Raw genomic sequence first — 27,131 nt, 5'->3', positions numbered from 1 at the left:
TTTTGTGGGCATTAGGGAAGTGAACCAGAGGATGTACATCTTCTCACTGTTACTCTGCCTTTCTAATAAAGAAATACACAAGACTTAAAAAAACAAAGATACTAAAAATTTCTGTTTGTATCACAATGTCATGTTGGGATTAGTTTACCAAAAAGCTTACTGTTGAATTATCTGACACAACTAAACTGCAAAATCAAAACAACCAAATCAATTTTATTATTTAAACATGTCTTACTATCAATCTATTAGAACTTTCTATTCTATCTTTACTCATCTCTAATTTAAAATAGTCAAATGAAATTGTCAATGTATACATGCAGACTTACTAAAGCCATAACTGATGTCTATGAGTCTGCATTAGCAGGAAGCCAGAATCAAGTGCCAGAGTCAGGAATCAAACCCAGATACTCTGACACGAGATATAGGCATCTTTTTTTTTTTAATTTTTTTTTTTAATTTTTTTTTTATTTTTGACAGGCAGAGTGGACAGTGAGAGAGAGACAGAGAGAAAGGTCTTCCTTTTGCCGTTGGTTCACCCTCCAATGGCCGCCGCGGTAGCGCGCTGCGGCCAGCGCACCGCGCTGATCCGATGGCAGGAGCCAGGTGCTTCTCCTGGTCTCCCATGGGGTGCAGGGCCCAAGGACTTGGGCCATCCTCCACTGCACTCCCTGGCCACAGCAGAGAGCTGGCCTGGAAGAGGGGCAACCGGGACAGGATCGGTGCCCTGACTGGGACTAGAACCCCGTGTGCCGGCGCCACAAGGCGGAGGATTAGCCTAGTGAGCCGCGGCGCCGGCCGAGATATAGGCATCTTAACAGCTATGCTGAATGCCTGCCCCCAAACATTATTTTTGAGACATTTAATTCCTGATGAAATAACTTTTTGTATCCAATAATTTCATTAGGAAAGCAGTTATTGCATCTCCAGAATACTCCAAAGAAACATGGAATTTATCAGTTCAAAGTTTTCTATGTCTACACTAAATTTATTCCAAGAAAAGATAAATTTTAATTTCTGATATGTTTTGATGGTAATAAAAACTGCCATCAAGCTTCTAAAGTGCAATCCAGTATTATTCACCTGTAGCCTAAAAGCTGCATATACCTTACCCAGCCAATAACTCCTATATTTAATGAACATGACTAGAAACACTAATTAAAGAAGCTAGTAAATTACAGGGCTTTTAAGAATATTGAGTAAAAATGAAGAACTGTCATAATACAATGTTTTACTAAAAGGGAAAAAAGAATACATGTAGTATGAATCCCATTTTGTGTAAATAACATGAAAATATACATATGAAAAAAGTGCAAAGAAATAAAACGGATAATTTTCTTCTAGGGAATGTTTTGAAATTTTCCTATTTTCTCTAACACTATGAATCACCTGACTATTAAAAATAATTAAAGTAAGTAGTTTTAGTATACTCACATTAGCCACCTTCTCAACGTAAGATTTCATTGTTTTCACAATCACCTTCCTGTCCTGAGAAAGGAAAAACTGGCTCAATGATCTCTGGTTATAGATTAAAGGTATTTCATTGTTAACATTCTTACATTAAAGCATCAGCTGAGTGGTATACTTTCTATCATTCAAAACAAGAGTCCCCCTGCCAGAAGGAGAAGTTTGCATTTAAAAAGTCCTCTCAGAGCTATTATAATCTTGGGCTTGTACCGGACAATCCATTCAGACATAAATTTGAAAGCATAAAATTCCAGTTGAAAGGCAAACCTCGTGAAGGCATCTTTTACAGTGTAAGCCGTGAGATTCCCCCTTCCACTGTCTGAATTCAAATGTAGAAGAGTCTAGCACACAGTACTCCAAATGCATTTGCCGAATTAAATTAAATTTGCATAAATAAGAAAAAAGCCACCAGTGTACAATTATCTTTTGAAGGTGGGATTATACTGATTAGGGAAATGATGATCATTTGTTAAAACTCTGTGCTTCACGTGGGTCCTAACCCTTCTTCCCAGCATATTCAATACCCACATAAGAAATATGGCTAGCAAGTCATGTCTTCCTTCCTCCCCTCCCCGATTATGCTCAATAAATGAGGAATGAATGAGATTCACAAGTACCAAAAACTTTACAAACTAAAGCTGAACAAAAATACTGTGTTTATCTAGCTGACAGATACTTTATCATACTTTAGTGGAACCACAGGTTGTCTATTTAAGTGGAGAAGAAATAGTAGGCCTAAAGACCCCCAATGCCTGGGGCACAACTTTTTTTTTTTTTTTTTTTGACAGGCAGAGTGGATAGTGAGAGAGAGAGACAGAGAGAAAGGTCTTCCTTTTTGCCGTTGGTTCACCCTCCAATGGCTGCTGAGGCCGGTGCATCTCGCTGATCCGAAGCCAGGAGCCAGGTGCTTCTCCTGGTCTCCTGGGGCACAACTTTAAGGAGGGAATGTGGTTTATGCAGAATAGGGCAAAGGGCAAGGCCATAGGGGACTGAAAGCCAAAGGCAAGACCAGCATACAGATAAGGCCTGGTCCTGACTGACACACTGTTTACCTACAATCAAGCCCCTGCCCACTCACCTTGGGCGTTCCATGCCACAGACAGTGCATGGCCACTCTGGCGCCATCGTGTGTGTGTGCCAGGTAGATCACTGCTTCCCGGATAGCTTCGATCACTTCCTAGGGAACAACTGCTGTCAGGGCTTTGGGTTTTTTTCCCCCCTCTTTTTGCTGTTTTATCTGTCTGTCTACAAGGAGGCAGTTATGCAGAGACAATGAAAGGAGGAAGGCATAGGTAGTAGTTTTATTTTCAATTTTGTAAACAGTAAAACAAATATAACCTCGTTTCAGAAACATTCTTTGCCACTAAGAACAGCCAATACTATCAGTAGGTGACTCCTATTAAACAAAATATCTGATTTCTATCAATGTGTGTTTTTAAAAGGCCCATATCCTACAATACAGTGCAATATATTCTAAATGATTTTCTAAGAAAAAGAGTTCTAACAGGTGTGAAAAGTGGAAAGTTTTTAAAAGAACAGCTTCTCTAAATAAAATATGCTTCTCTAAAACAGACATGTACAGAGAGAACCAAAACACTTTGAAACAAGTTTTCTTTTTCAGATTATCACTAGTTACCTCTAAAAATCACACCAATTCTTTACCATAAACTCTCTTAAATGACATTACCCTCAGAAAATATTAACATGTTTGTTAACATTTAGTCCAGGCCCTAAGCCATCAAATACTCTTTTATAAATTTCTCTTACAAGGTAGTTTAACTTAATCTTGAAGCCTTCATTTTCAATGTATGTAACTTCTTATTTATCTTTTCAAAGTGTAAGTACATAGCATGTACAAGGGTTGTGGTAGCCAACCCCTGAAAGGCATTTTAGCCCGTTCCCAATCTAAAATTAATATTAAAAGAAAATGAGTATTAAGCCCCATGCCAGAAGAATAGAAGGGCAGTTGCCTAATTTCATCAGCAAGCAATTTCACCCCAAACTATTTTATAATCCTCTCCTAGGATAAAGCTGAAGAACACGGCTGCCTGAACTTAGGAACCTTTTCCAAGTTATCCAGTTGAAGAGATGCACAGGTTCCAAACACCCTTCCATTATCCCCAATGCCTTCTTTAAGGCTCTTTTTTGAAAACCCACCTAGTGCCAGAAAAGTCAATTTGTCTCATGACTTTACTTTCTAAGTTTTCAATGATTTCCATTGCTCTGAGGAAATTAAGTTTGTACGCCATTTTTGACAGGGTTAGAATTCCTATGACTGGCACAATCTAGCATTCTTGTTAGAAGCAGCTGGTCTCATTGTTTTAGTTGTCCCTTGTGCAGAGAAAAGGGGGACACAGGGACAATCAGCTCAAGTTCAGAGAACTGAGGGGTGAATTCTCCTCTGTATTCTCATCACTGACTTGAAGGGCACTGTGATATGCCTTCACTTTCTGTCCCTTCTCTTCCTAGCACACAAGGGCCAGGTTTTCATGGGCCATTTAGTTTTACATTACGTATCCTCCTCTAACCTTTACTGTCAGCATAATTTTTTTGGGTGGGGGAGTAACTGAACAGTTGAATTTAAAACTACCTGAATGCTGAATACTCTCTAGATGATAATTAAAATCTAAAAATTCAATGGAATTAATAAATAAACTAGAGTCAATTCTATTGCTTTCTGGAAAAAAACCTACATAGAATCAGCAGACTTATTCAAAGTAAATTTAGTGAATTATTTTTTCTAAATAGGGAAGCAACTGTTTAAAATTTCCAAAAGACAATGTTTATCAGAGCAGTGCTTCGGATTTCTACAAGGCTCCTCCTCTGTTTTGGTTTAAGAATAAAAACCGAGAACTTACTGATCTGAGTTTTGGGGGTGCATAGGTAAAAAAGTCCAAGAATACTTTATGCACCAACGAGTGCTTAATCACAGCTTCTCTGAAAGGAGAAAAAAAGAAAATACATCAGTTCTGGCACTATGGTCATACAAAGATAAGTAACCTCAGCTATCCTAAAATTTTACAAACAAGTGAAATCATTTTATTAAATATAATTTATCATGAGACCAATTTTTATCTTTCAATAATATTAAGACTTCTAACAATTGTTTAGACTATAAAATTCATTTAGTGTCACCTACAGCCAAGACAAAAGAACAAATTTCCATCTACTCATCTGTGAAATCATTAAAAATATGCTCTCACCCCATGGGAGACCAGGAGAGGCACCTGGCTCCTGCCATCGGAACAGCGCGGTGCGCCAGCCGCAGCGCACCTACCGCGGCGGCCATTGGAGGGTGAACCAACGGCAAAAAGGAAGACCTTTCTCTCTGTCTCCCTCTACTGTCCACTCTGCCTGTCCCCAAAAAAAAAAAAAAAAAAAAAAATATGCTCTATCTTCTTAAATAGACATCTTTACATTTTTCACCAGCAATGGATACATGGTGAAAAATCTACATGTGAACCATTTATTTTTTCAGTTTTTAAGATAATTTATTTTATTTTTATTTGGAAAGCAAACAGAGACAAAGAGAGAACTTCTACCGACTGGTTCACTCCCCAAAGACCTGTAACAGCCAGGGTGGGGCCAGACTGAAGCCAGAAGACAGAAACTAAATTCAGGTCTCCCACATGGGTGGCAGGAACTCAAGTATTTGAGACATCACCTGCTGCCTCCCAGGGTACACACTGTCAAGCAGACAGAATCAAAAGCAGAACAAGGACTTGAACACAGGCACTTTGATATAGCATGCAGGCATCCAAATAGGATCTCAACCACCAAGACAATCCTTGTATTCATTCTTCATTTGCTTGTTTAAAGATGTATTTACTGAAAGTCAGAATTACAGAGAAAGAGAAAAAGAAGAGTTCTTCCATCCTCTGGCTCACTTCCCAGGTATCCCATGACTGTAGTAGGGGCCCAAGCACTTGGAACACCTTCAGGCCATTAGCAGGGAGCTGGATCAGAAGTGGAGAAGCTGGGACAAGAACTGGCACCCATACAGGGTACCAGCATTACCAATGGAGACCTTACCCGCTATGCCACAACACTGGCCCCTGTACCCATTTTTCTATAGCTAGTTTCTCTCTGTCAACTAACTTTTACATTGAGTTTCATAAAATATTTTAGCAGAAATAAAACTTGAATGGGGACAGGCATTTGGCCTAGAGGTCAAATCACCAATTAAGATATCTACATCCTGAATGCAATGCCCAGCTCCAGCTTCCTGCTAATGCAAACTCTGGGAGAGAGCAATGATGGCTTAAGAAGTTGGGTTCCTGCCACCCTCAGGGGAGACCTAGATTGAATTTCTTGCTCTTGACTCCAGCTGTTGCAGGCATTTGGAAAGTAAAGCAGCAGATGTGAGTTCTATCTCTTTCTCCAGAAAGAAAAGATGGGGCAGGCACTGTGGCATAGTGGGTAAAGCTGCCACCTGCAATGCGCTGGCATTACCACATGGGCACCGGGTCAAGACCCGGCTGCTCCACTTCTGATCCAGCTCTCCACTATGGCCTGGGAAAGTAGTAGATGACCCAAGTCCTTGGGCCCCTGCACCACGTGGGAGACCCAGAAGAAGCTCCTGGCTCCTGGCTTCAGATCGGCACAGCTCCAGCCATTGTGGCCAACTGGAAAGTAAACCAGTGGACGGAAAACCTCTCCCTCTCTGCCTCTCCTTCTCGTTCTATGTAACTCTGACTTTCAAATAAATAAATAAATCTAAAAAAAAAAAAAGAAACAAAGAAAGAGAAGAAGGAAAAAGAAGAGAAAAAGAAAAGGACAAACAAATATCCCAGGGACCAAAACAGTGTTAGCAACTGCAGTGGCATCTACTTGGTCCATGCCTTCTAGTGTGATACTTGGTGAATTGAGGCACACATACAGGCTGACAGTCAGGTATCAAAGACCTAAAGTTCACAGGGACTATCGAGAGAGCAAAAACTAATGCTGCCTTTGTGGGCAAAGCACCCTTTAGAGTGTTTTAGAAATATTAAGCCATTTAGCTTCATAGAATCCTATGAGGTAAGAACTACTCTAATCCCAGTGTTAGAGAAATGAAAACTAAAGCTCAGAGAAGTTGCCCAAGTTTGCCATTAGTAACAGGTGGAGTAAGTGTGGGGTACTAGGCACAGTACCCAGGCAGTCCGTTCTCAAAGGCCATTCTCCCAGCCACTCTACTATGCTACAGACACCGAGAATGTCACATGCACAGCTTCTAAATCTGCAATCCAATTTAAACAACAGACAATATTCATAAAACTATTTATACATAGGGCTCAACATTAACATGTTACTGGGGAAAATGTTTTATTACTTAATATGTTATAATTTTACAGGATACAGTATAAGAAAAACTGCTTTCCCTCTGCACCAAGAGGGTTTTTTTTTTTTTTTTTTTTTTTTGACAGGCAGAGTGGACAGTGAGAGTGAGACAGAGAGAAAGGTCTTCCTTTTCCATTGGTTCACCCCACAGTGGCCGCTGTGGCCGGCACACCATGCTGTTCCGAAGCCAGGAGCCAGGTGCTTCTCCTGGTCTCCCATGTGGGTGCAGGCCCAGCGTACCAACCGGGACTAGAACCCGGTATGCCAGCACCGCAGGCAGAGGATTAGCCTATTGAGCCGTGGCACCGGCCACCAAGAGGGTTTTAAAACAAAATTTGTAAACGTTTATTTAGGGTACACTAAGGGAGAAACAGCTACTTTTTCTGGGCAAGGGTTATACAAAACTTCCCTTCTTAAAATGCCTCCTTCCAATTTGTTTAAAACAAAACAACAACAAAAAACATTTTTCTTACTTTTGAGCCATTGGCGTTAGAATCTGTTTCATTTCATCCATAATAACCTCTAATTTTTCTGGCTGTACCTCTAAAACTTTGTCCAGAGTTGGATGATCCGCTGACTGCAACAAAACAAAAATCAAATTTCTTTAAATGAATAAAACTCTTCACTTCAAAACAAAGAAAATGATAGTAATCTTTTTTTTTTTTTTTCTTAACAGGCAGAGTGGACAGTGAGAGAGACAGAGATAAAGGTCTTCCTTTTTCCGTTGGTTACCCAACAATGGCCGCTGCGGCCAGCGCACCATGCTGATCCAAAGGCAGGAGCCAGGTTCTTCTCCTGGTCTCCCATGCGGGTGCAGGGCCCAAGCACTTGGGCCATCCTCCACTGCCTTCCCCGGCCACAGCAGAGAGCTGGACTGGAAGAGGAGCGACTGGGACAGAATCTGGTGCCCCGACCGGGACTAGAACCCGGGGTGCCTGCGCCACAGGCAGAGGATTAGCCTATTGAACCATGGCGCCGGCCCATAATCATTTTTAAAAAGCTTAAAATAAATTTGAGATTTCCCATATTTACATTACTGAAAGCCCTGCTCCATTACGCTCTAAAGCAGCAATTCCTGATTTTAATTCTCAGTCTGCATGTCTACCGACATTTTCCGGACATTCCAGCTAAACAACCGAGCTTACCAGCCAACAGGTACTTGTCAAACACCTGGAGTGTGCCTAATCCTAAATAACTGGTTCATGTATTCTGGCTAACATCTTTTGCAGTTATTTGGATTATCCCTATAGGGAACTCATACAGAAGAAACACAACAAGTTCAATCTCGAAACTAAACTTGACTAAGGAAGGCCACTCAGGAACCAATCCACATCCCTTCACACAAATGCAGGCATTTACATCCCAAAGTTTGGAACAGATCTCTTAACAGTCCTAGGTGCACTGCTGGCCAGTCTCAGATTCAGTTCCTGTACTCCTTCCAAGATTAGGTCTCTCTACTCCTCTTTCTCTCCAGATACTACCTGCAGGAATGCAGGAAAAAACTGGCAAATCAGAGCCCAACACATTTCAGTGAGACTTGGCAAGCGGGTAGTTAACAAAGCTTTGCAACTACTGAGAATCTTTTACCTCGCTCTGACCGACTAGAAATAGAAGAAATGAAGCATTCACACAGAGCACGTGGGAAGGAGCAACAATAGTTTGATGTCCCAATACTCTGGGACAGAGAGAAACCTAAGTGTGATCACTTGCTAAATATACGGAGACAAAAGCATTAGAAGGAAACTTCTGAAAACATCACCTTGTAAAGCTGAAACGTATTTCCATAGAGTTCCTCTGTCAGCATGTTCCTCTGCTCCAGGATGGCTTTGTCATTGTAGGCATACTCCACAATGGCTGACGCCTCCGCATGCCGCAGCATCTTGCGCACATGGCCTTTAAAACTTCTGATTATCTCTGCTACCTGTGGTTTACTTCTAAACACAATCACAGGAGAAATAAAAGCATAACTTACTGCTCTGGAGACACAATCATCAATGTATGTGAGCAGAGCTCTCCTACAGTGAAATACTTATGAGTAGGACAATCAATTTGCCCTGTATTTCTACTTTGAACTACTCAGGAGCCAGCCCAGCCAGGTTCGAAAGACAGCTGTGCTTCCCAGCTAAAGGATCCTGAGCAAAGTCATTTACTCACTCCGTGTCTAAGTTTCCTAACAAACAAAGTAGAAAGAAGGTTGCTGTGAGGATTAAATGAGCTAAGATGCACTGAGAAGTCAGACCAGCATATACCAAACACCCAACGAATGTCAGTTATTAAACTGGTCAGCTGGAGGAAAAGAAGGGCAGAAGAAAAAAGGGGGAAGTCAAAGATATAGGGAAATAAGAATAAAATAAATTATACAACTCCCTTTTAAAATAGGACTTACTTATAAGCAGTAATTTACATCCTAAAAATCAAAGCACATTATAATTATACCTAGAAATATCTTTTTGAAAATCCTGTCAACTGCACATGTTATACATTTTTAGTGTTGGTTATCATATTCTGGACATTACTAAACTCAGAAAGACTGGCCAAATACCAATTCACCTCATTTAGAAAATCCTCCCATTTGATGTTTCCTAACCCTCTAACCACACCTCAAGACCTACTCACCTGCCAAAGTAAACCGTTCACTTGCCAAACATTGGTAACTAATCATGATTATCCCATCTCTTGTCTTCCAAACATTCAAGATACAAAAATTTGTCCTTACTAATTGTGAAGGCAATACAAAAATACTCATTTCATTTCAATAACTGTTTTTAATGTGATATTCCCTAGAAATCACACAAGCACGTGTGGAGAGCCATTATTATGAGCAGTATTTATAAGTAATATTCGAGCACACTCAGAATCCACATCTTCAAAGATCTAATGAAAAATGTACTTTATGAGCAGAACAACTTACCCATACATAAGAAATTTCTTAACAATATTTCTGGAGTATTTGGCTTTACTTAATTCAACCAAATCACCTGAAAAACAAAACATATTAAAGTGATTTGATATCATACTTTTAGTTCTCTGGAAACAAAGGGGAGAACTAAATACATGACCAATGCTGAGAAGACAAATAATTTTCTATTTGTCCCAGGCAAAGAACAAATAAAAACAAAAGGAGCACTGCAGAGGGCACATCAACAGAGTTACTTTCTAAGACAGTCCTGTGTATTTCAAGAAAAAACAGGTGACTCATTACAAATCATAACAATCTTCAGAACGTAACAAATACCTTGCAATTCTTCAAATGCCTGTTTTCTCTGTTCTTCATTGCCATACTGAATGTAACACTGGATCACACGAGTTGAGTCATGTGCAAATGCAATCTGTGGGAAAAGCAGTTTGAGCCTCTGAAGAGATATCTTTCTTTCTTAACATTTGTTTCATTGCTACTCCTTTTATTATTCCTTCTTAGGAAAAAAAATAGCATCTTTATGGATGAAATCAAACCTAGACTACTTCAGAGAGGATATAATTATTTGAATGGTACAGAACATCATTCTTTTGCTTTTGCTGTCTACCACATTTGAAAGGTATAATTAATAATGAAACTAAGGCAGGGTTAGATTTAATCATTTTACAGGATCCCTGTAATTAAAATCAAGACCAAGTCAACTGAAAGCCATCAAAGGACTATGTGGACCAGTTTTCATTTCTCTCAAAATTACTTTCTTTAAAAGGGTGCTATGCAGTTTAAAAAGCCTATATTATTCAGGGCCGGCGCTGTGGCATGGCAGATAAAGCCACTGCCTGCAGTGCTGGCATCCCATATGGGTGCCGGTTTGTGTCCCGGCTGTTCCACTTCAAATCCAGCTCTCCGCTGTGGCCTGGGAAAGAAGTAGAGGATGGCCCAAGTCCATGGGTCCCTGCACCCATGTGGGAGACCCTGAAGAAGCTCCTGGCTCCTGGTTTCAGATCCTCACAGATCTGGCCATTGTGGCCATTTGGGGAGTGGACCAGCAGATGGAAGACCTCTTTCTTTCTCTCTCTCTACCTTTCAGATAAATAAATCTTAAAAAAAAAAAAAAAAAAAAAGCCTATTATTCTATAATTCCTATATATGTGATTTAAGAATGTTTGGCATTGGCAAATGTATGGCATCCATAAGGTAGATCAAGCTAAAAGTCTTACTCCACAAACGTAACTACACAATATACACTGGCCAACTACACTGTAAGTCAACCACTCCATATAATCTCTGTACATATACCCTATCATATTCTCAGAAAAGTTGTTATTTCAAATCTGATTCTATAGCCCATCCCTCTCACAAATATGGGATGACTTAGATGCTTACTGAAGGACCTGCTGATGGCTTTTCTGTAGCAACATTCAGAAATCATCAGTCATGAAAAATTATTTTTACTACATTATAGTACAAGTGCTTACTTGTTATTCACATTGTCTTTACAATATTTTAATTCTAACATATTCTAGCATTTGTTATAAAGGATATTTAACCTGTATGGAGTTTTTAGTCCATGCTATAAGAGATACTGGAAATTCTGGGGCAATTATGCTGGAAAAAACAACAAGTTTACCTGTTAATAGCCAAGCACCTTTTCTTTACAGAGGCAATTTTTTTTAAAGATTTATTTATTTATTCGAAAGTCAGTGTTACACAGAGAGAGGAGAGCAAAGAGAGAGAACAGTCTTTTGTCCGCTGGTTCATTCCCAGATGGCTGCAATGGCCGGAGCTGTGCCAATCCAAGGCCAGGAGCCAGGAGCTTCCTCCGGGTCTCCCATGTGGGTGCAGGGGCCCAAGGACTTGGGCCATCTTCTACTGCTTTCCCAGGCCATAGCAGAGAGCTGGACTGGAAGTGGAGTAGCCGGGAATAGAACCGGTGCCCATATGGGATGCTAACACTTCAGGCTAGGGCGTTAACCTGCTGTGCCACAGTGGCAGCCCCAAGAGGCAATTTTAATTGGATAAAACTGCAACACTGAGTTTGGCTTACTTACAGTTTTAATTTTCCCTTGAATCAGTTTCTGCAAGTCACTCATTAACTTTACTCTTTTGTCTTTGTCACAGTCTTTTCTACAAATGAAAAGAGCAAAAATACACACTTTAAGCATAGGATTTTAAACACATACAACTAAAAATCATACCAGGCAGTACATGTTCACCAGTTCAACATGATTTCTTTTAGAAAGCTGCAAACCTCTGACATCAAAATTACTAGTCCAGGGCAGCCAGACAAAAGTAATTTTCTCAGAAGCAGAAACTCATTTCAAAAGGTGTAATTTTATGCATCAATCTAAATCTTAACAGCCAGAACTCTAAAAGTAAAGAAAATAATAAACCAGTTCTTAGATATTGAATACCTAAATGTCTCAAAACCTAGCTGATAGGAAATTGTCCTTCATTTTCTCCAAATGTCCCAGAAAGGATGTCAAATCCATTTTAACTCCTGGACATTTCCATAAACAAAGCTGACACAGTCTCACTGACACCACACATTTCTGCAATGCACACATCCAAATCCTGATGCCTCTCCTGGGCGTTATGAGTGCACCCTAAATACCTCAAGGGCTCTGTCCCTTATTTCAGGGCCTCTCTCTATTCTCAAGGCACACTGGTACCTTTCCATCATCTCAAAGGCGCTACTCAAGATGGCATCAGGGAAAAGTTACCTTCTCAGGATCTCCCAAATCTGCTTTGCCCGAACAACAATGTCATAGTTGGTTTTATCACTCAGTTGCCTGCTCTGCTTCAGTTCTTTCTTCTTCTTTTTGAAGTCATCCCATTTGGGTTTCTTGGCTGCTGATTCTAGTTATTATACAAAGTATTTTCAATTACAATTAACATTCTGAGTACCATAAACAAACACAAATTAGGTACAAAGGGTAACCAGTAATCAGGATCAAAACTCATTGTAGAAGCCAGAAGAGGGAAAATAACACTCCCTACAAATTTATAACTTCCTGCATTTCCTGAGCTTTTTTTTTATATTCTACATGTGGCTAAAATGAATCCTTCACTTAATAGCTCTTTATTGACTGTTAGCAGGATGCTACTAAACAAGAAAACGAAACTAAAAGGAATGTAAAAGCAACTAAAACATTAAACATCATTTTCACCTTTAATTCAGGATTCTACGTTAGAACATTAAGATCACTGAACTTAAATGATAATTAGCTTTCAATGGAAACAAAAATCAGTCTAAATGTAAACAGCTAGAATACAAGCACAGAGACAAACCTCTGTTGTTCATGACAATGCACAATCAAAATTCCTAAGTTCCCTACAGAGTGAGGCTATCAAAGTCAGTTACCTATTATTATTTTGCTTTTTTCCTCAAAATGAATAATTTATCAATTGAATCAAAAAGCGCACTGAGTCACGCAGATGAACCACTTAATCTCTTAACATTATTCACGGTGGGTGCCCTGCACTAGACAGCAGAGCATAACTAACTAGAGTTTATTTAATTCTACAAATAGCTGAGCACATATGACATATGCCATTCTGGGTTATAGCAAATTTATATTTTCTGGGATACACTTAGTATCCAATACCTCTCAACTGTTGGCATAAAAACAGGAGAAAACAAAATCAAGAGTTCTGTTCTGAGATACCAGAAACATACCTCCCATTGCAAAAGGAACAAGGGTTGCAGCATGCACCATCTTAACATAAGAATGAATGCGTAAAATAGAAGTGTCAAGAACTCCAGTAAGGAAAGGAAGATTTAGGCTAGCAAAGAGGAGATAGGAAAAAGAAGTTGGAGAACTATGTGGGGAGGCAGAGATGAAGAAGAAAAGCAAAGTAACCGAAAAGATAAGGTTGAAGCATGAAAGGATCCTCTCCCCATCTCCCTGTCCTAAGGGCTGTGGTTTCTCCAGTGAGCAACCCTTAGGCAGAGTAGAGAGTAAGGACCAGGACTGAGAAGGCCTCAAAGCAACATTTAGCTGGCAGCAGAGTTAGACAGTAATTGAGATGAAGAGATTAGCAGTTTTGTTTCAATGACAAACAGGAGCCCTGCCAATACGTCCAATGAGTGAGCAAATTATCTGACCCAATTCAAATCCAATCAGTCATGTGCAAAGCCTGCTTGGACAAGGTCTCCAGGTCTCTTGCTCACCAAGGCATCCCTAGCCAAGGCTGACACTGACCTAGGATACACTGGTTCTTTAGGGGTGGCTTTCTGTATTTGGAGGCTGTATCCTTACTGGTTGTTCATTTCTTTCCCACCACCTGGCATAATGCAGAGGAAATGCAAATATTTGAATGAATGAGTGAATGAAAGAATGAATTTTAGCCTGAAGTAAGCAATGTCATACTGAGATGCCACTAAAAGAAGCCATTATAATTCAGCTTAACTTGATGACCAAGTAATCTTAGAAAGGGTCCAAAAAATAAGTTACTCTTAGCACCAGAGGGAAGCTGTGGCCAGGAAAGATACTTTTTTTGTTTCTTTTAGCCCACTTGCCTTTCTTCCCACCTAAAAATACTGCATGTCAAGGAGCAAGCCTGAGGTCTCCAAAGCACTTGCAGAGCCCCCATGCATGAGGATTCGGACAGTAGCTGGGGAGGGCGAGGCCTCTGCACAGCCTGTGCTGAAGGCATCAGGGCTCACCATCACTTTTATTGTCTGACTGGAATTTTCTCTTCTTGTTGAATTTATTTGCCGCCTGAAATTTGTTCTTCGATCCTTTGTCCCCTTGTTGCTTAGTCTTGAACTGCTTCACACCCTTTTTCCCAGGTTTTGTGGCACTCTTCTCAAAGTTCTTTGATGTGATTTTAGGTCCACCTTCCTTAGTAACTTTCCTTGGGAATGTCTTTGAAGAACCAGAATCTAGCGACAATGACAAATAATTATTAGTTCAATGATTCTGGGCCTTGATTTCTTCTATACAATGGACTATATTTGTTCTTTATCTCTTGCTCTATGCAATACTTATCTTTTTGAATAGAGTATTGAAGCAATCAAAATTTATCTGACAATAAAGCTGTAACATATTCAAGACATAAAACCTAAAAGTAAAGGAATGTACAATAAAAGCTATCTATAATTCTGCCATCTAAACATTGCTGTTGGTTTGGAAAACTTCTCTAGTTTTAAGCAGATAGCAGAGATGAGATAGGTTATTTATATACCTGTCTATTCTGCTTTATATCATTAATGAATTTACTAATTTTTTCATTTATTTACTTTCATTTTATGTGAAAGACAACAGGGATCTTCATCCACTCATTCAGTCTCCGAATGCCCACCAACAGTGAGGGTTGGGCAGGCCAAAACCAGGAGCTGGGTACTTACTCCAGTCTCCCACACGTGTGGTAAGGACCCAAGTATCTGAGCCATCATCTGCTGCCTCCCAGCATGAAGATTAACAGGAAACTTGATCAGAAGTGGAGTATTTGGGACTTGGGAAGCTCCTCGACATGGCATGCTAGTATAGAAATCAGTGACTTAAGTCGCTGGGCCAACACCCACTTCCATATCATTACCCTTTAAATACGATTCTTGGGGCTGGCGCTGCAGCACAGTGCATAATGCCACTACCTGCGTTGACATCCTATGTGAACACCAGTTCTATTCCTGGTTGCTCCACTTCTGATCCAGCTCCCTGCTAATGCACTTGGGAAAGCAGTGGAAGATGCCCCAAGTCCTTGGGCCCCCCCACACAGGTGGGAGACCTAGAAGAAGCTCCTGGCTTCAGTCTGGCCCAGCTCTGGCTGTTGTAGCCATTTGGGAAGTGAACCAACAGATGGAAAACCTCTCTTTCTCTCCCATCTCTTCCACTCACTGTAACTCTGCCTTTTAAATAAAATAAATATATTTTTAAAGAAAATTGACTCAGGAATCTGAGTCAAAGAATAAAATGGATACTCTTGAAATTTAGAAAATATATCATAACAACATATTTAAAATGTTAATTTTCCAATTTCTAATTTATTTGATAAGAAACTATCTGGGTGCCAGTGCTGTGGTGTAGCAGGTAAAGCTGCCACCTGCAGTGCCAGCATCCCATATGGGCAATGGTTCGAGTCCCAGCTGCTCCACTTCCAATCCAGCTCTCTGCTGTGGCCTGGGAAAGCAGTGGAAAACGAACCAAGTCCTTGGACCCCTGCACCTGCGTGAAAGACCCAGAGGAAGCTCCTGGCTCCCGGCTTTGGATTGGCGCAGCTCCACCCCTTGTGGCCATTTGGGGAGTGAACCAGCAGATGAAGACCTCTCTCTCTCTACCTCTCTCTGTAACTCTGCTTTTCAAATAAATAAATAAATCTTAAAAAAAAAAAAAAAAGAAACTATCTGATAAAAACCTCCTCTGACAACAAAGCTTGAAAATTAAGTACTTAACAAATAAGAAGCAAATACCAACAGCTATGCCATAAGCAAGGGAAAAAATAAAGGTTGGTTTGGTAATATACAGTCATTTATACATCTCTGACTTCTCTATTTTAAAATGCTGACACCCAATGGAACAGAAAAGACATCACCATTAGAAATTCTAAAGCTTAAAGAATTTGGTTTGGGGCTGGAGCTGCGTTGTAGTGGGCTAAGCATCCATCTACAGCAGTGGTCCGTATCCTGGCTGTGCCTCTTCCTATCCAGCTCTGCTATGGCCTTGGAGAGCAGTGAAAGATGGCCCAAGCTGCACCCATGTGGAAGATACAGCCTCTGGCCATTGTGGCCATTTGGGAAGTGAAGCAGTGGATGAAAGACTTCTATATCTCTGTCTCTCCCTGTCTGTCTGTAACTCTACTTCTCAAGTAAATAAATAAATCTTAAAAAAAAATGTGGTTTATCAGCAATAGCTATAAAACAGCCCCAATTTCTCAAACACTAAAATAAAATATACGGTAGATTGATGTGACTCAAATGAGGTGACAGCATCAACAGCTGAAATCAGGGGTCTTCCAGGAATAAAGCATTCATTAATTAACAATTTCCTAAAGGTCTAAACTTCATATGGAACAGGCTAACAACCTATATATGTACCTGCCTTCTCCTACTATTTAAATCCTAATCCTCGTCCATGAATATAAGTTGGGCTCTGTTCCAGTGTCCCACCCCAAAAATGATAATGGAAAAAAACAAAACAAAATGAAACAAAAAACACAACCACACATGGGAAGCATGTTTGTGTATGGCTGTCTTACCACTGTTTTTAGGAAATCTGCTTTTTTCTTGAGATGGCTTTGTATTCTTTCTTGTGAAATTTTTTTTCCCCTTTACTTCCATTATAGCCAACTCTGGAAAACCAAAAATAAAGCAATCATTAAATGGCGCCTCACCAAGTACATGTCATTAAATAGTCGTTGCCAAATTCTGTCCTTGGGTTCACAGATACAGTTCAAATCGCTCAAGCAGAGCATGGATGTCCACCCACACAATTTCTGCAATTATGAAATCAGTCTCTAAGATTTAAAACTGAAAAGGAACAAGACATCAAAATGAAAACAATGAAGATGCACACAACCCAGCCAGTGTGTGACTTATCTCGAGCAAACAATTCAGTTACAGTATTGGCTAAAAACAGATTGTTACAGTAGTACAAGCATCAGTGTTTGCACCATGCAACCCAGAAAGACTTAGTGATGAGTAACTGACTATATAGCCATTTGATTTCTTGGTCTCTATCCAATGAAACCAGGAACAACTAGTAGGTTGCACTTACCACATATCTGAATTAAATGAAAGAAAATAAGGGACTATCTGAAAGATCCCTATGTAACCCGACACAAGTACAGCAAAGATTACCAATGTTCAATTTGTGATTGTCTTAGCAACAGCTCAGAAACTTGCAGTGAACTCCAAAATAAGATTATGTCACACCATTTAATACTTCATTTAAACGGATCTGCTTAGCAGATCACTTCTAGGGTACAGGTATGCCATGGTCACAGGATAAACAGATAACCCGTATGTACCCAAGGCTCCAGAAAGAAACAGAACAGATCAAAAACAGAAATGATTGGCTCATTTCTTCACTTTCCAAAGCTGCACCTTCAAGTCATTCCTAAAGTAGATCCTAAAGAGTATGTGTTAGGGATCCCTAGACAACATCCAATATTTCTAGGTTACAATTCCTCAGGATAGTAACAAGTGTAAAGAGAAAAGAAGGGTTCTAGGAGAGTTAAATGACAATAACCAGCTTCTAAAGAAAGGCTTCCCAGTTCCTTAAATTGCTTTTATAAACTATCAATTGTTAGGCAAAGGCTAAAGTATGCAGAGGTTTCTAACTTGAGTTGAAACCTTATTCCTGGACCACCCTAGAGTGGAAACTGCTGTCTTAGTCTACTATTCATGAATATGATTCTGAAAACTAGATGGCCCCTCAGCTATTCAGCTTCCTGGGGCATGTAGGACCACAGGTCACTTTCCCACAATGGCTAACACTATCACAACCACACCTGCATCTCTTAGCTCTACTGTGCACAGCTCTCTAAGAATCCATTCCTTTACATGTTTTCTGTGTAAATTTGTTTTAATTTGTGTTAGACAGTGTTCCCACATACACTTGCCCAGTTTCCCCTAATTGTTAACATCTTACCATGATGATTTACTAAACCCAAGAAATTTGTATTAGCACAGTACAGTTAACTAAGCCACAGGGGCTTATTTGTCCCCCCTCCCCTGCCACCTTGTCCACTAATGTCATCTTTCTCTACCAGGATACACTGAATTTGGGCATCATGTTGCCTTTGTCTTTTGCAGAATATGCCTTACTGGGGCTTGTCTGGTGTTTTCTCACAACTAGACTGAGGTTCTGGGGTTTTTTTTGGAAGGATACCAGAGTCCTCTTGCCACCCTCTACCAGAAGTGAGCCACAAAATGCAGCCCAACCCAGAGAGGGAAATAGAATAAGCTCCATTTCCTGGAGAAAGGAGACACAGAAAATGCATAGACATACAAGAGTTCTTCATAAAGTTCATGTAAAATGAAGTCAAAAGATAAGTTTATTTTGGTGGGAAAAACTGAAATCCAGGCCTACTTTTTCCTTAATATGCATTTTCCATGAATTTAAAAAAGGCACTTATTTTATTTACTTGAAAGGGAGAAAAGAAAGATATCTCCTATCTGTAGGTTCACTCCCCAACTGCTGGCAACAGCTGGGACTAGGCCAGGCCAAAGTCATGAGCCAGAAACTCAATCCAGACTCACAAGCACTTGAACCATCACCTGCTGCCTTCAATGTGCCTATTCCAGCAGGGAGCTAGAATCCAAAACAGAGTCAGACCTGGATTTGGGCATCCCAAAGGGCATCCAAAGTGCTAGTTCAAACACCTGCCCCTCCCAGAACTTTTCCAAGTTTGCTCTTAAACTGCAACAGCAACAAATAAACATTTTGAGATTATGCGAACATCCTTTCAACATCCTCTAATCTAAGCTTTCCTAGGTGGATCTTGCCTGCAGCAATTACTGCAGCATTTGAGTGAGGACTTTCTGTTTCTCCCATTATGTCTCCCTTTACAATTTCAAATCCACCTGTAGAGATTTGTCTCCTTTTCTACTTATTCATCATTTGTAGCACTATTATCTCAAGTACTTATTTTATTTACTGATTCCTAACCAAATACCATTGCTATTTGGTTGCACAAATAGTCCAGCAGCAAGTTTTCTAGGTTGTTGTGTCCTTCTGACATGGTCTTTTTAAAAGTATGTCCTTATGGGTGGGGCCCGTGCTGTGGCACAGTGGATTAAAGCTCTGGCCTGAAGCACTGGCATCCCATATGGGCGCTGGTTCTAGTCCCAGCTGCTCCTCTTCCAATCCAGCTCTCTGTTATGGCCTGGGAAAGCAGAAGATGGCCCAAGTCCTTGGGCCCCTGCACCCACGTGGGAGACCTGGAAGAAGCTCCTGGCTCCGGATCGGCGCAGCTCCGGCCATTGCAGCCATCTGGGGAGTGAACCATCAGATGGAGGATCTCTTTCTGTGTGTAACTCTGACTTGCAGATAAATAAATAAATCTTAAAAAAAAAACCCCAAAAGTATGTCCTTATTTCCTGGCACTTGCTTCAAGCTCATCTTGTGTTTTTCTTTAAGATTTATTTTACTTATTTGAAAGTTACAGAGAGAGAGACACAGACAGAGAGAGGTCTTCCATCCACTGGTTCACTCCCCAAATGGCCAAAGCAGCCAGAGATGGGCCTGGCCAAAGCCAGGAGGCAGAAGCATCTTTAGGGTCTCCCACAAAGGTGCAGTGACCCAAATAGTTTGGCCACCTTCCACTGCTTTCCCAGGCACATTAGCAGGGAGTTGGATAGCAAGTGGCACAGCTGGGATTCGAACCAGTGCCCAGATGGGATGTTGGCATCATAGGAAGTGGCTTCATATATTATGCTACAAAACCAGCACTATTCAATAAGATTATATTTTTATAAAACATTTCGATTTATTGTCACAATCTGCATTCCATACCCAGAATCGCTGGCTGATCTGTCAAATCTACTATAGCCCACTCACTCTCTTTTGTGCACAGTTCCAGCGGTTTTTTTTTTTTTTTTAATTTTTTTTAATTTTTGACAGGCAGAGTGGACAGTGAGAGAGAGACAGAGAGAAAGGTCTTCCTTTTTGCCGTTGGTTCACCCTCCAATGGCCGCCGCGGCTGGTGCACTGTGGCCGGCGCACCGCGCTGATCCGATGGCAGGAGCCAGGTGCTTACCCTGGTCTCCCATGGGGTGCAGAACCCAAGCACTTGGGCCATCCTCCACTGCACTCCCTGGCCACAGCAGAGAGCTGGCCTGGAAGAGGGGCAACCAGGACAGAATCCGGTGCCCCGACCGGGACTAGAACCTGGTGTGCCAGTGCCGCTAGGCGGAGGATTAGCCTAGTGAGCCGCCAAGCCGAGTTCCAGTGGTTTTGACAGTCAACAATCTCAGAGCAGTTGTTATCTCCATCAAGACTCCTGGGCAGCTCCTTGTAGTCAACCCCTTCCTTGTCCCTAAGCTGCTACTGGTCTGTTTTTCATTCTTATTTTTCCCTTTCCAGGATGTATTATAAATGGAAGCATACAACAGGAAACCTTTTGGGTCTTGATTCTTTCACACAGCAAAATGCATTTTGCTTGGGGACCCAGTACCTTAATAACCAATCATTACATTCCAATGTCTCTCAGAATAGCCCCCTCTTGTTACACCTTGCTCCGGTTGTTTGACATTTAGCTCCACTATGCAATCCAATATGCTACCTGATTAATCTGCCAATAACACACCTATTTCATTCCATTGCCACACTTCTACTGCTTCACAACTTTCCCGCTGCTTACAGGAAAAAGTTCAGACTCAGATTGGCATCCAGGGTCACTCAAAATCTGGTACTAACTCATCCCACTCACAAATGCCACACAGGAGCCAAACTTTCAGACTCCAAACTTGAAAGCTGGTCTTCCCTCAACTCCAGGTTCAATGAGAATTCCTGCTCATCCCTCAACTCTAGGTTCAATTACATTTTCATATAATTTCTCCTCCATATATTTTCCCTTTTCCCAAATGATTTTCTATGGCCCTCTTAACATGCACACTTGGAGTTTACATTAAAGTTATTCATGGACAATTCCATCTGCTCACACAGAAATTTGTTGAATATCTAACAATTATGGAATGCCACAGGGTTTAAAAAAAAAAAAAAACCAAGAAAGCCAAGGTGTCTAATAAGCAAACAGAAAACTAAAACACACTGTAACCAAGTGTTATAATGGAAGCAGGGCAGAAGGCCCTCTCTAACTGTGGGTTCTACATCCATGGAAACAACCAAATGTGTGCCAAATATATGTAGGGAAAAAACAGGGTCTGTATTAAACATAGAGACTTTTTTCTTGTCACTATTCCCTAAACAATATAGTATAACAAATATTTAAATAGCATTTACATTGTAAAAGATATTAAAAGAATCCTAGAGATGATTTAAAGCACCAGCATACAAGATGACGTATGTAGATTATATGCAAATACCAGATCATTTTATGCTGGGGGTCGGGGGGGGGGGGGGAGAGAAGGCAGAGATACTGAAAGACAGCTGTATATACAAAGTGTCAAGGTCCTCACTAGCTGACCACCCAGTTCTGCCAAACGGGAAATACAGGAGACTTCCTAGAGGAAGAGGAACAGCCTGAGCCCCCCTTACTCCCCTAAGCAGGCTTGGCAACGCCCTCTGAATGCAGCGAACATTCAATACCAATCTATAGATGCTGCGATTCTTCAAATTGGTCCTATCTTCCTTCTCTCTCCACACTTCTCCCTAGGTAACTGCATCCAATTTCTTCCTCACTTTCTATGCTGAGGACTTCCAAATTGCTTCTCCATTACATCCTTCTCTCTGGGTTCCAGACCTGCTAATCTGTTCACCTGCCACCTCCGATTACGTGACTCGCAGGTAACTTACTATGTCTGAAACCTCATTCCCTGTATCTCCACTGTAAGCCATTCTCAAACACTATTCAGTCTACTCCTCCTACTTCATTCTTCCTCGGCAGCCAATTGCCCATCAGCTACCCTATTGCAAGCCAGAAACCGGAGAAATCATCTCTGGCATTTTTCTCAAACTTGTGTTTATCGTATCAATCCATCAGTATGTTCCCTTGAGTCCCCCTAAAGAAATAACTCTAATGATCCAACTTCTATCTCCACTCCCACCACCTTAATGCACACATCAGTAAGTTCTGCAACAAACTTTCAAATTAAATAACATTTCCTAAAGAGTACCTACGGCCATATTTCTCCCTTGCTTGTAAGCCTTCGGTGTTTCCTACACATGGGAAACAGAACGGGGAACGTTTCCTCCTTGTACAGAATGGCCTTCGAGGTCCTACAGACCCTCAGCGACCCGGTCACCCTAACTATCTTGCACGCTGGGCTGTCAGCTCCCATCTCAGGGGCTTCCCCGTTACTGCCTGCGCTTAACACAGTCCTCCCTGGGTTTCGGGACCGAGGGTTCTCTCCCGGCATGTTTTAGGTCTCGGCTTACAGACCCCTTCGATCCCTCTTCAGATATCCTATCTTCCATCTCAGGACCCAGCTGGATTCCTTCCCAGCGCGTATAACCTGCAACGGTACACTCAGGCTGTAATCACATCCTCTGGCCCCGATCGCAAGCCGAACGGAGGTTTCTCAAACACAGGGGAGCCAGGCGGACCGGAGCCAGCACAGGCCGGGATTTCACGACGAAGCTAGTTCAGTCTCAGCCCCGCACTCAGGACAGCGTGGTAGGAAGAGGGGTCGCGGCCCCGCCCTCCTCGCTAAGCTCCCGTCCATCCTCAAACGCCCAGCCTTCTCGCCACAGACGGGGACAGAGCGGAACACTTCTCCCCCACAACTGCAGCCCCTCAAGGCCCTTCCAACTCCACCAGGCGGAGGGCGAACCCCACCCACACACAACCCCAAAGTGCGCCCCACTCACTCCACACGTGGGGCAAAGTCGGGCACCGGCTACGGACCGCGGCTTCCGCTTCCGCCTCGCACCTAGCTCCGCCCCCGGGCCGCTGTTTTTCTCCTTCCGCCGCGTTGCTGGGGTTAAGAGGTGGAGCTTAGCAGGAAATACGGCATTTCCGAGTTCCTATTGGTCCGCTTGTCTTACCTCATCTACAGGCGCGAAGTGTGCGTCGCAGGCTTGTTTTGGCCTTTGCAAGGACCCGTCGGGCCGAGAATGCGTTAGCGGCTCCTGAAAGTGACGCTATTAACCCTGTCGCTTCCGTGACCCGGGAGTGACGGAGGTCTCTGAGGAGGGTTGACAGGTTGTTGGAGAGAACCTGGTTGGCAGTGATTACTAAAAGATGATTAATGAATAAGATGGTTATGAAATAACAAAGCTAACATTGTGTATGTGTGTTTTATTTGCATCGTTTCTGAGCAGTCTAGCTTGGAGAATAAAAGAGCTATCTCGGGGGTGGGTTTGAATTGTGATCCTGGTGGTTCTCATTTGCTAGCTGTGTGGCTCCAGGTAAATTGCTGGATTTCTCTGAGCCTTGGTTTTCGGATTAGTAGAATAGCAATAGTTAAATCAGATGCAAAGCTCTCAGCACGATGAAGGACCATGAAAAGTCCTCAACAAATGTTTGCCATTGTTAATGTTTGCCTATTTTTGAATACTGCAATTATCCCACTTTCTACTTTAAGAAATAAGAGTAGGATATTAGCCCTATTTGTAGGCGAAAAAACTGGCACCACAAAGTTGGTCGTTTCGAACTGGAAATCTGAATTCAAGTAGGGCTGCAGGACTTTCGAAGACTCCCGGGCAGAATTCTTAGCTTTTCCCAGTTTGCAGCGGTGCAGGGCACTCCCAGGAAAGTTGTTGTTACATGACTCCAACTTGTGTGTCTTTCATTGAATGCTCTGTTGCTGCTGTGTCCTCTGTATGTTGTAAGGACACTTGTCATTGGACTTAAGGTCTGCTATGATAATTGAGAATGTTTTCATCTAGAGTCTATAAACACATCTGCAAAGACCCCCCCCCCCTTAAAAAAAGATTTATTTATTCATTATTTAAAAGTCAGAGTTACAAAGAGGCAGAGGCAGAGAGAGATCTTCCATCTGCTGGTTCACTCCCCAAATGGCCTCAACAGCTGGAACTGGGCCAATAGAAGCCAGGGACTTCTTCCAGGTCTCCCATATGGGTGCAGGGGCCCAAGTTCTTGGGCCATCTTCTACTGCTTTCCCAGGCCACAAGCAGAGAGCTGGATCAGAAGTGGAGCAGCCGATGGGGCTGGCGCTGTGGCTCAGCGGGTTAATGTCCTGGCCTGAAGCACCAGCATCCCATATGGGCGCCGGTTCTAGTCCTGGCTGCTCCTCTTCTGATCCAGCTCTCTGCTATGGCCTGGGAAAGCAGGGGAAGATAGCCCAAGTCCTCGTGCTACTGCAACCACGTGGGAGACCCGGAAGAAGCTCCTGGCTTTGGATCGGTGCAGCTCTGGCCGTTCTAGCCATTTGGGGAGTGAACCAGCGGATGGAAGACCTCTCTCTCTGTCTCTACCTCTCTCTGTAACTCTTTCAAATAAATAGATCTTTAAAAAAAAAAAAAAAAGAAGTGGAGCAGCCGGGACTCAAACCAGCACCCATATGGGATGCCAGCACTGCAGGTGGTGGCTTTACTTGCTATGTGCCACGGTCTACTCTGCAAGGGTCTCTTTTGAAGTAAGGTCACTTTCACAGGTTCACGGGGGATAGGCCATCGACGAATCTGTTGGAAACCATTCAATCCCCTACCTCTTTGAAGTTGAGGAACTGGGACTTGATCCCAAGAGTGTTAAGCTTTGGTTTTTATCACATTCCCACTTATGCTGTTTCCTGTCTCGGGAGGCACAACACTTGAGTGGGTAATGTATGCTTCCTGAGGACAGCTATCTCACTATTTAGCCTGTAGATATCTCATAAATCCTTGCCTGCTGTAACTGGTACAAGTATGCTTACGTATCAGCTTCCTTAGGTCAATGAACAGTTTGAAGTTCCTCATCTTATGGAGAAAGGAGAAACATATAGCAGATTTGATCTGGTGAGCTTGGCTCTAACTCAAAACAGGTGCCTCTAGACTGCTTTCTGTAATCCATGAATTCTCCTGGAAATGCTTAAGAGAAGAGAATAGAGAACAAGAGTTGCTGGTGGGCCATTAACAGTATCTTTTGAGCAAATAGTATGGCAATGAGTACTAAAGATGTTCAATCACCTGACAAGTAAACACGAGCAAAAAAAAAAAAAAAACACCCTACCACACCCAATCCTGGGGAGAGATCCATTTGTATTTTCAGCTCCACAGAATCACCCCGTATCCTCCCAGACACATTATTGTAGCCCCCTTAAACATATACATCAAAACCTTACTATTCATATGACTTTTCACTAGGGAGCAAAGAAAACGTACTGATACCCCAAAGACCTAGACTATTACTGTAATATTTTTTGACAAGTCTTTGGTACTGTCAAAAAGTGAGTTGACTTGCATATTTTAATTGTTTGGAGTTGAAAGTACTGTGTTTTTACAGAACAGCACAAAAAAGTTTGATCCTCTGATTTTGTTTCTTAACCAGAAGCCCATTAATTCAGATTTCTAGTGACCAAAATGTGGAACGCTATGGGTACTCCTGGAAGCATGAGACGCCCTTCTTCCACGATACATTGTACAGTTTAATAGAGTAACTAGCACACAGCCAAGCTCTTAATCACAATACCATAACAAAGCAGTTTAGAGCATGAGCATTGCAATTCAATAAATATGGCTTAAAATCCAACTTCCACAGGGCTGTGGACAAAATAGCTAACTTGTACAAAGCTCAATTTCTGTATATGTAAAGTGGAATAAAACAGTTAGCCTTGAAAATTCCTGTGTGACTTAGAAGTGATACTATCTGTAACATTCTTAATGAGTGATTCAGAGCTTAAGAGAGAACCCAGATACATCCATTAGACATACTCTTTGCTGTAAGAAATGAAAAGCTCAGGTAATAGTGATTTAAGTGATACTTTTCTTTATGCAACAAAAATTAAAGCTGTTTTTTAAATTCAGTGATGCCACATATCATCAAAGATCCAAGCTCTTTCGATCTCTGTGTTCCACTATCATCCTCAACATGTCTACTTTTCAATCTCATACTCCTTGCTTTCCAGTTACAAAGCATAGTCCTTAGATTCATTCCTCAGATTGTATCAGCATGGGGAAAGTGATGAAATCCACTTTTTCTACCCAGAAAGGCTCTGTCCTCTTCTCCCAGAAGGAAAAGTCCCAGCAGGGGTCTCCCTTCTATTTCAGTCCCTAGACCTGGGTTACACAGTCACACCCCAAACTGAAAGACCATCAGCCATAACGTTAACGAGACGTTTGGTTTTCCTTCTTTTTTCAGTGCTCTGGCATAAAATTAAAGGCACTTGGCAAATATGCTTCCATCCAGCAGGAGAGATTTAATTTAATCTGGTTAAACTTAAAATAACTATAGTATCCAAGGTGATAGATCTCAATTTTGGCAGCATGTGGCAATCACCTGTGGAGTTTTAATAAAAACACCAGTAATGCCGGTTTAATTGGTCTGGACCAAGACCTAGGTGTCAAACTCGTGGAAAATTCTCTGCAGTATACTAAAGGGCAGGGAAGATTAAAAGCCACTTTTTAAAGGGATGAGGTCAGGCTGTTGATTTTATTTTCTAGTTCACTGAGGGTTAGACTCTGCAACTTCCTGGTACTTCTTATGGTATTCACCAGAATCAAAGAATTAAATGTATAATATACTTGTTTTTGTCAGTTGAATATCTTGGACATAATTGTATCTTTCTTGTTGCCTAAGATTTCCTATCATGATTTGACATAATTAAATATTGGAAAAAAATGTGAACTGTACACTTCCAAACACATTCTGGAAAATGCTGCTTTTTAAAATACTTCATGATTTCATGCAATTTTCTCTGTCATAAAAA

At 41.6% G+C, this 27,131-nt stretch overlaps 1 protein-coding gene across 1 annotated transcript in view; it reads right to left on the bottom strand.

Moving 5' to 3' along the window:
- The window catches only part of PUM3 (pumilio RNA binding family member 3), a 44,330-nt gene extending 21,114 nt beyond the window's left edge, over window positions 1–23,216 (bottom strand). The window contains exons 1-12 of the mRNA XM_062207057.1: window positions 23,134–23,216; window positions 16,898–16,990; window positions 14,367–14,585; window positions 12,421–12,556; window positions 11,749–11,824; window positions 10,019–10,112; window positions 9,695–9,761; window positions 8,543–8,717; window positions 7,257–7,360; window positions 4,323–4,401; window positions 2,543–2,641; window positions 1,432–1,485 (exon numbers count right to left, since the gene is read on the bottom strand). Coding sequence (XP_062063041.1) covers window positions 1,432–1,485; window positions 2,543–2,641; window positions 4,323–4,401; window positions 7,257–7,360; window positions 8,543–8,717; window positions 9,695–9,761; window positions 10,019–10,112; window positions 11,749–11,824; window positions 12,421–12,556; window positions 14,367–14,585; window positions 16,898–16,979 — 1,185 coding nt within the window. The 5' untranslated portion in view covers window positions 16,980–16,990; window positions 23,134–23,216. The remainder of the gene's footprint in view (window positions 1–1,431; window positions 1,486–2,542; window positions 2,642–4,322; window positions 4,402–7,256; window positions 7,361–8,542; window positions 8,718–9,694; window positions 9,762–10,018; window positions 10,113–11,748; window positions 11,825–12,420; window positions 12,557–14,366; window positions 14,586–16,897; window positions 16,991–23,133) is intronic.
- Between the last annotated feature and the right edge of the window lie 3,915 nt (window positions 23,217–27,131).

Source organism: Lepus europaeus, chromosome 12 (assembly GCF_033115175.1).
Source record: "Lepus europaeus isolate LE1 chromosome 12, mLepTim1.pri, whole genome shotgun sequence".
Taxonomy (NCBI): domain Eukaryota; kingdom Metazoa; phylum Chordata; class Mammalia; order Lagomorpha; family Leporidae; genus Lepus; species Lepus europaeus.
The sequence above is the reverse complement of the archived record's forward strand: the minus strand, read 5'-3'. Positions and strand labels throughout refer to the sequence as shown.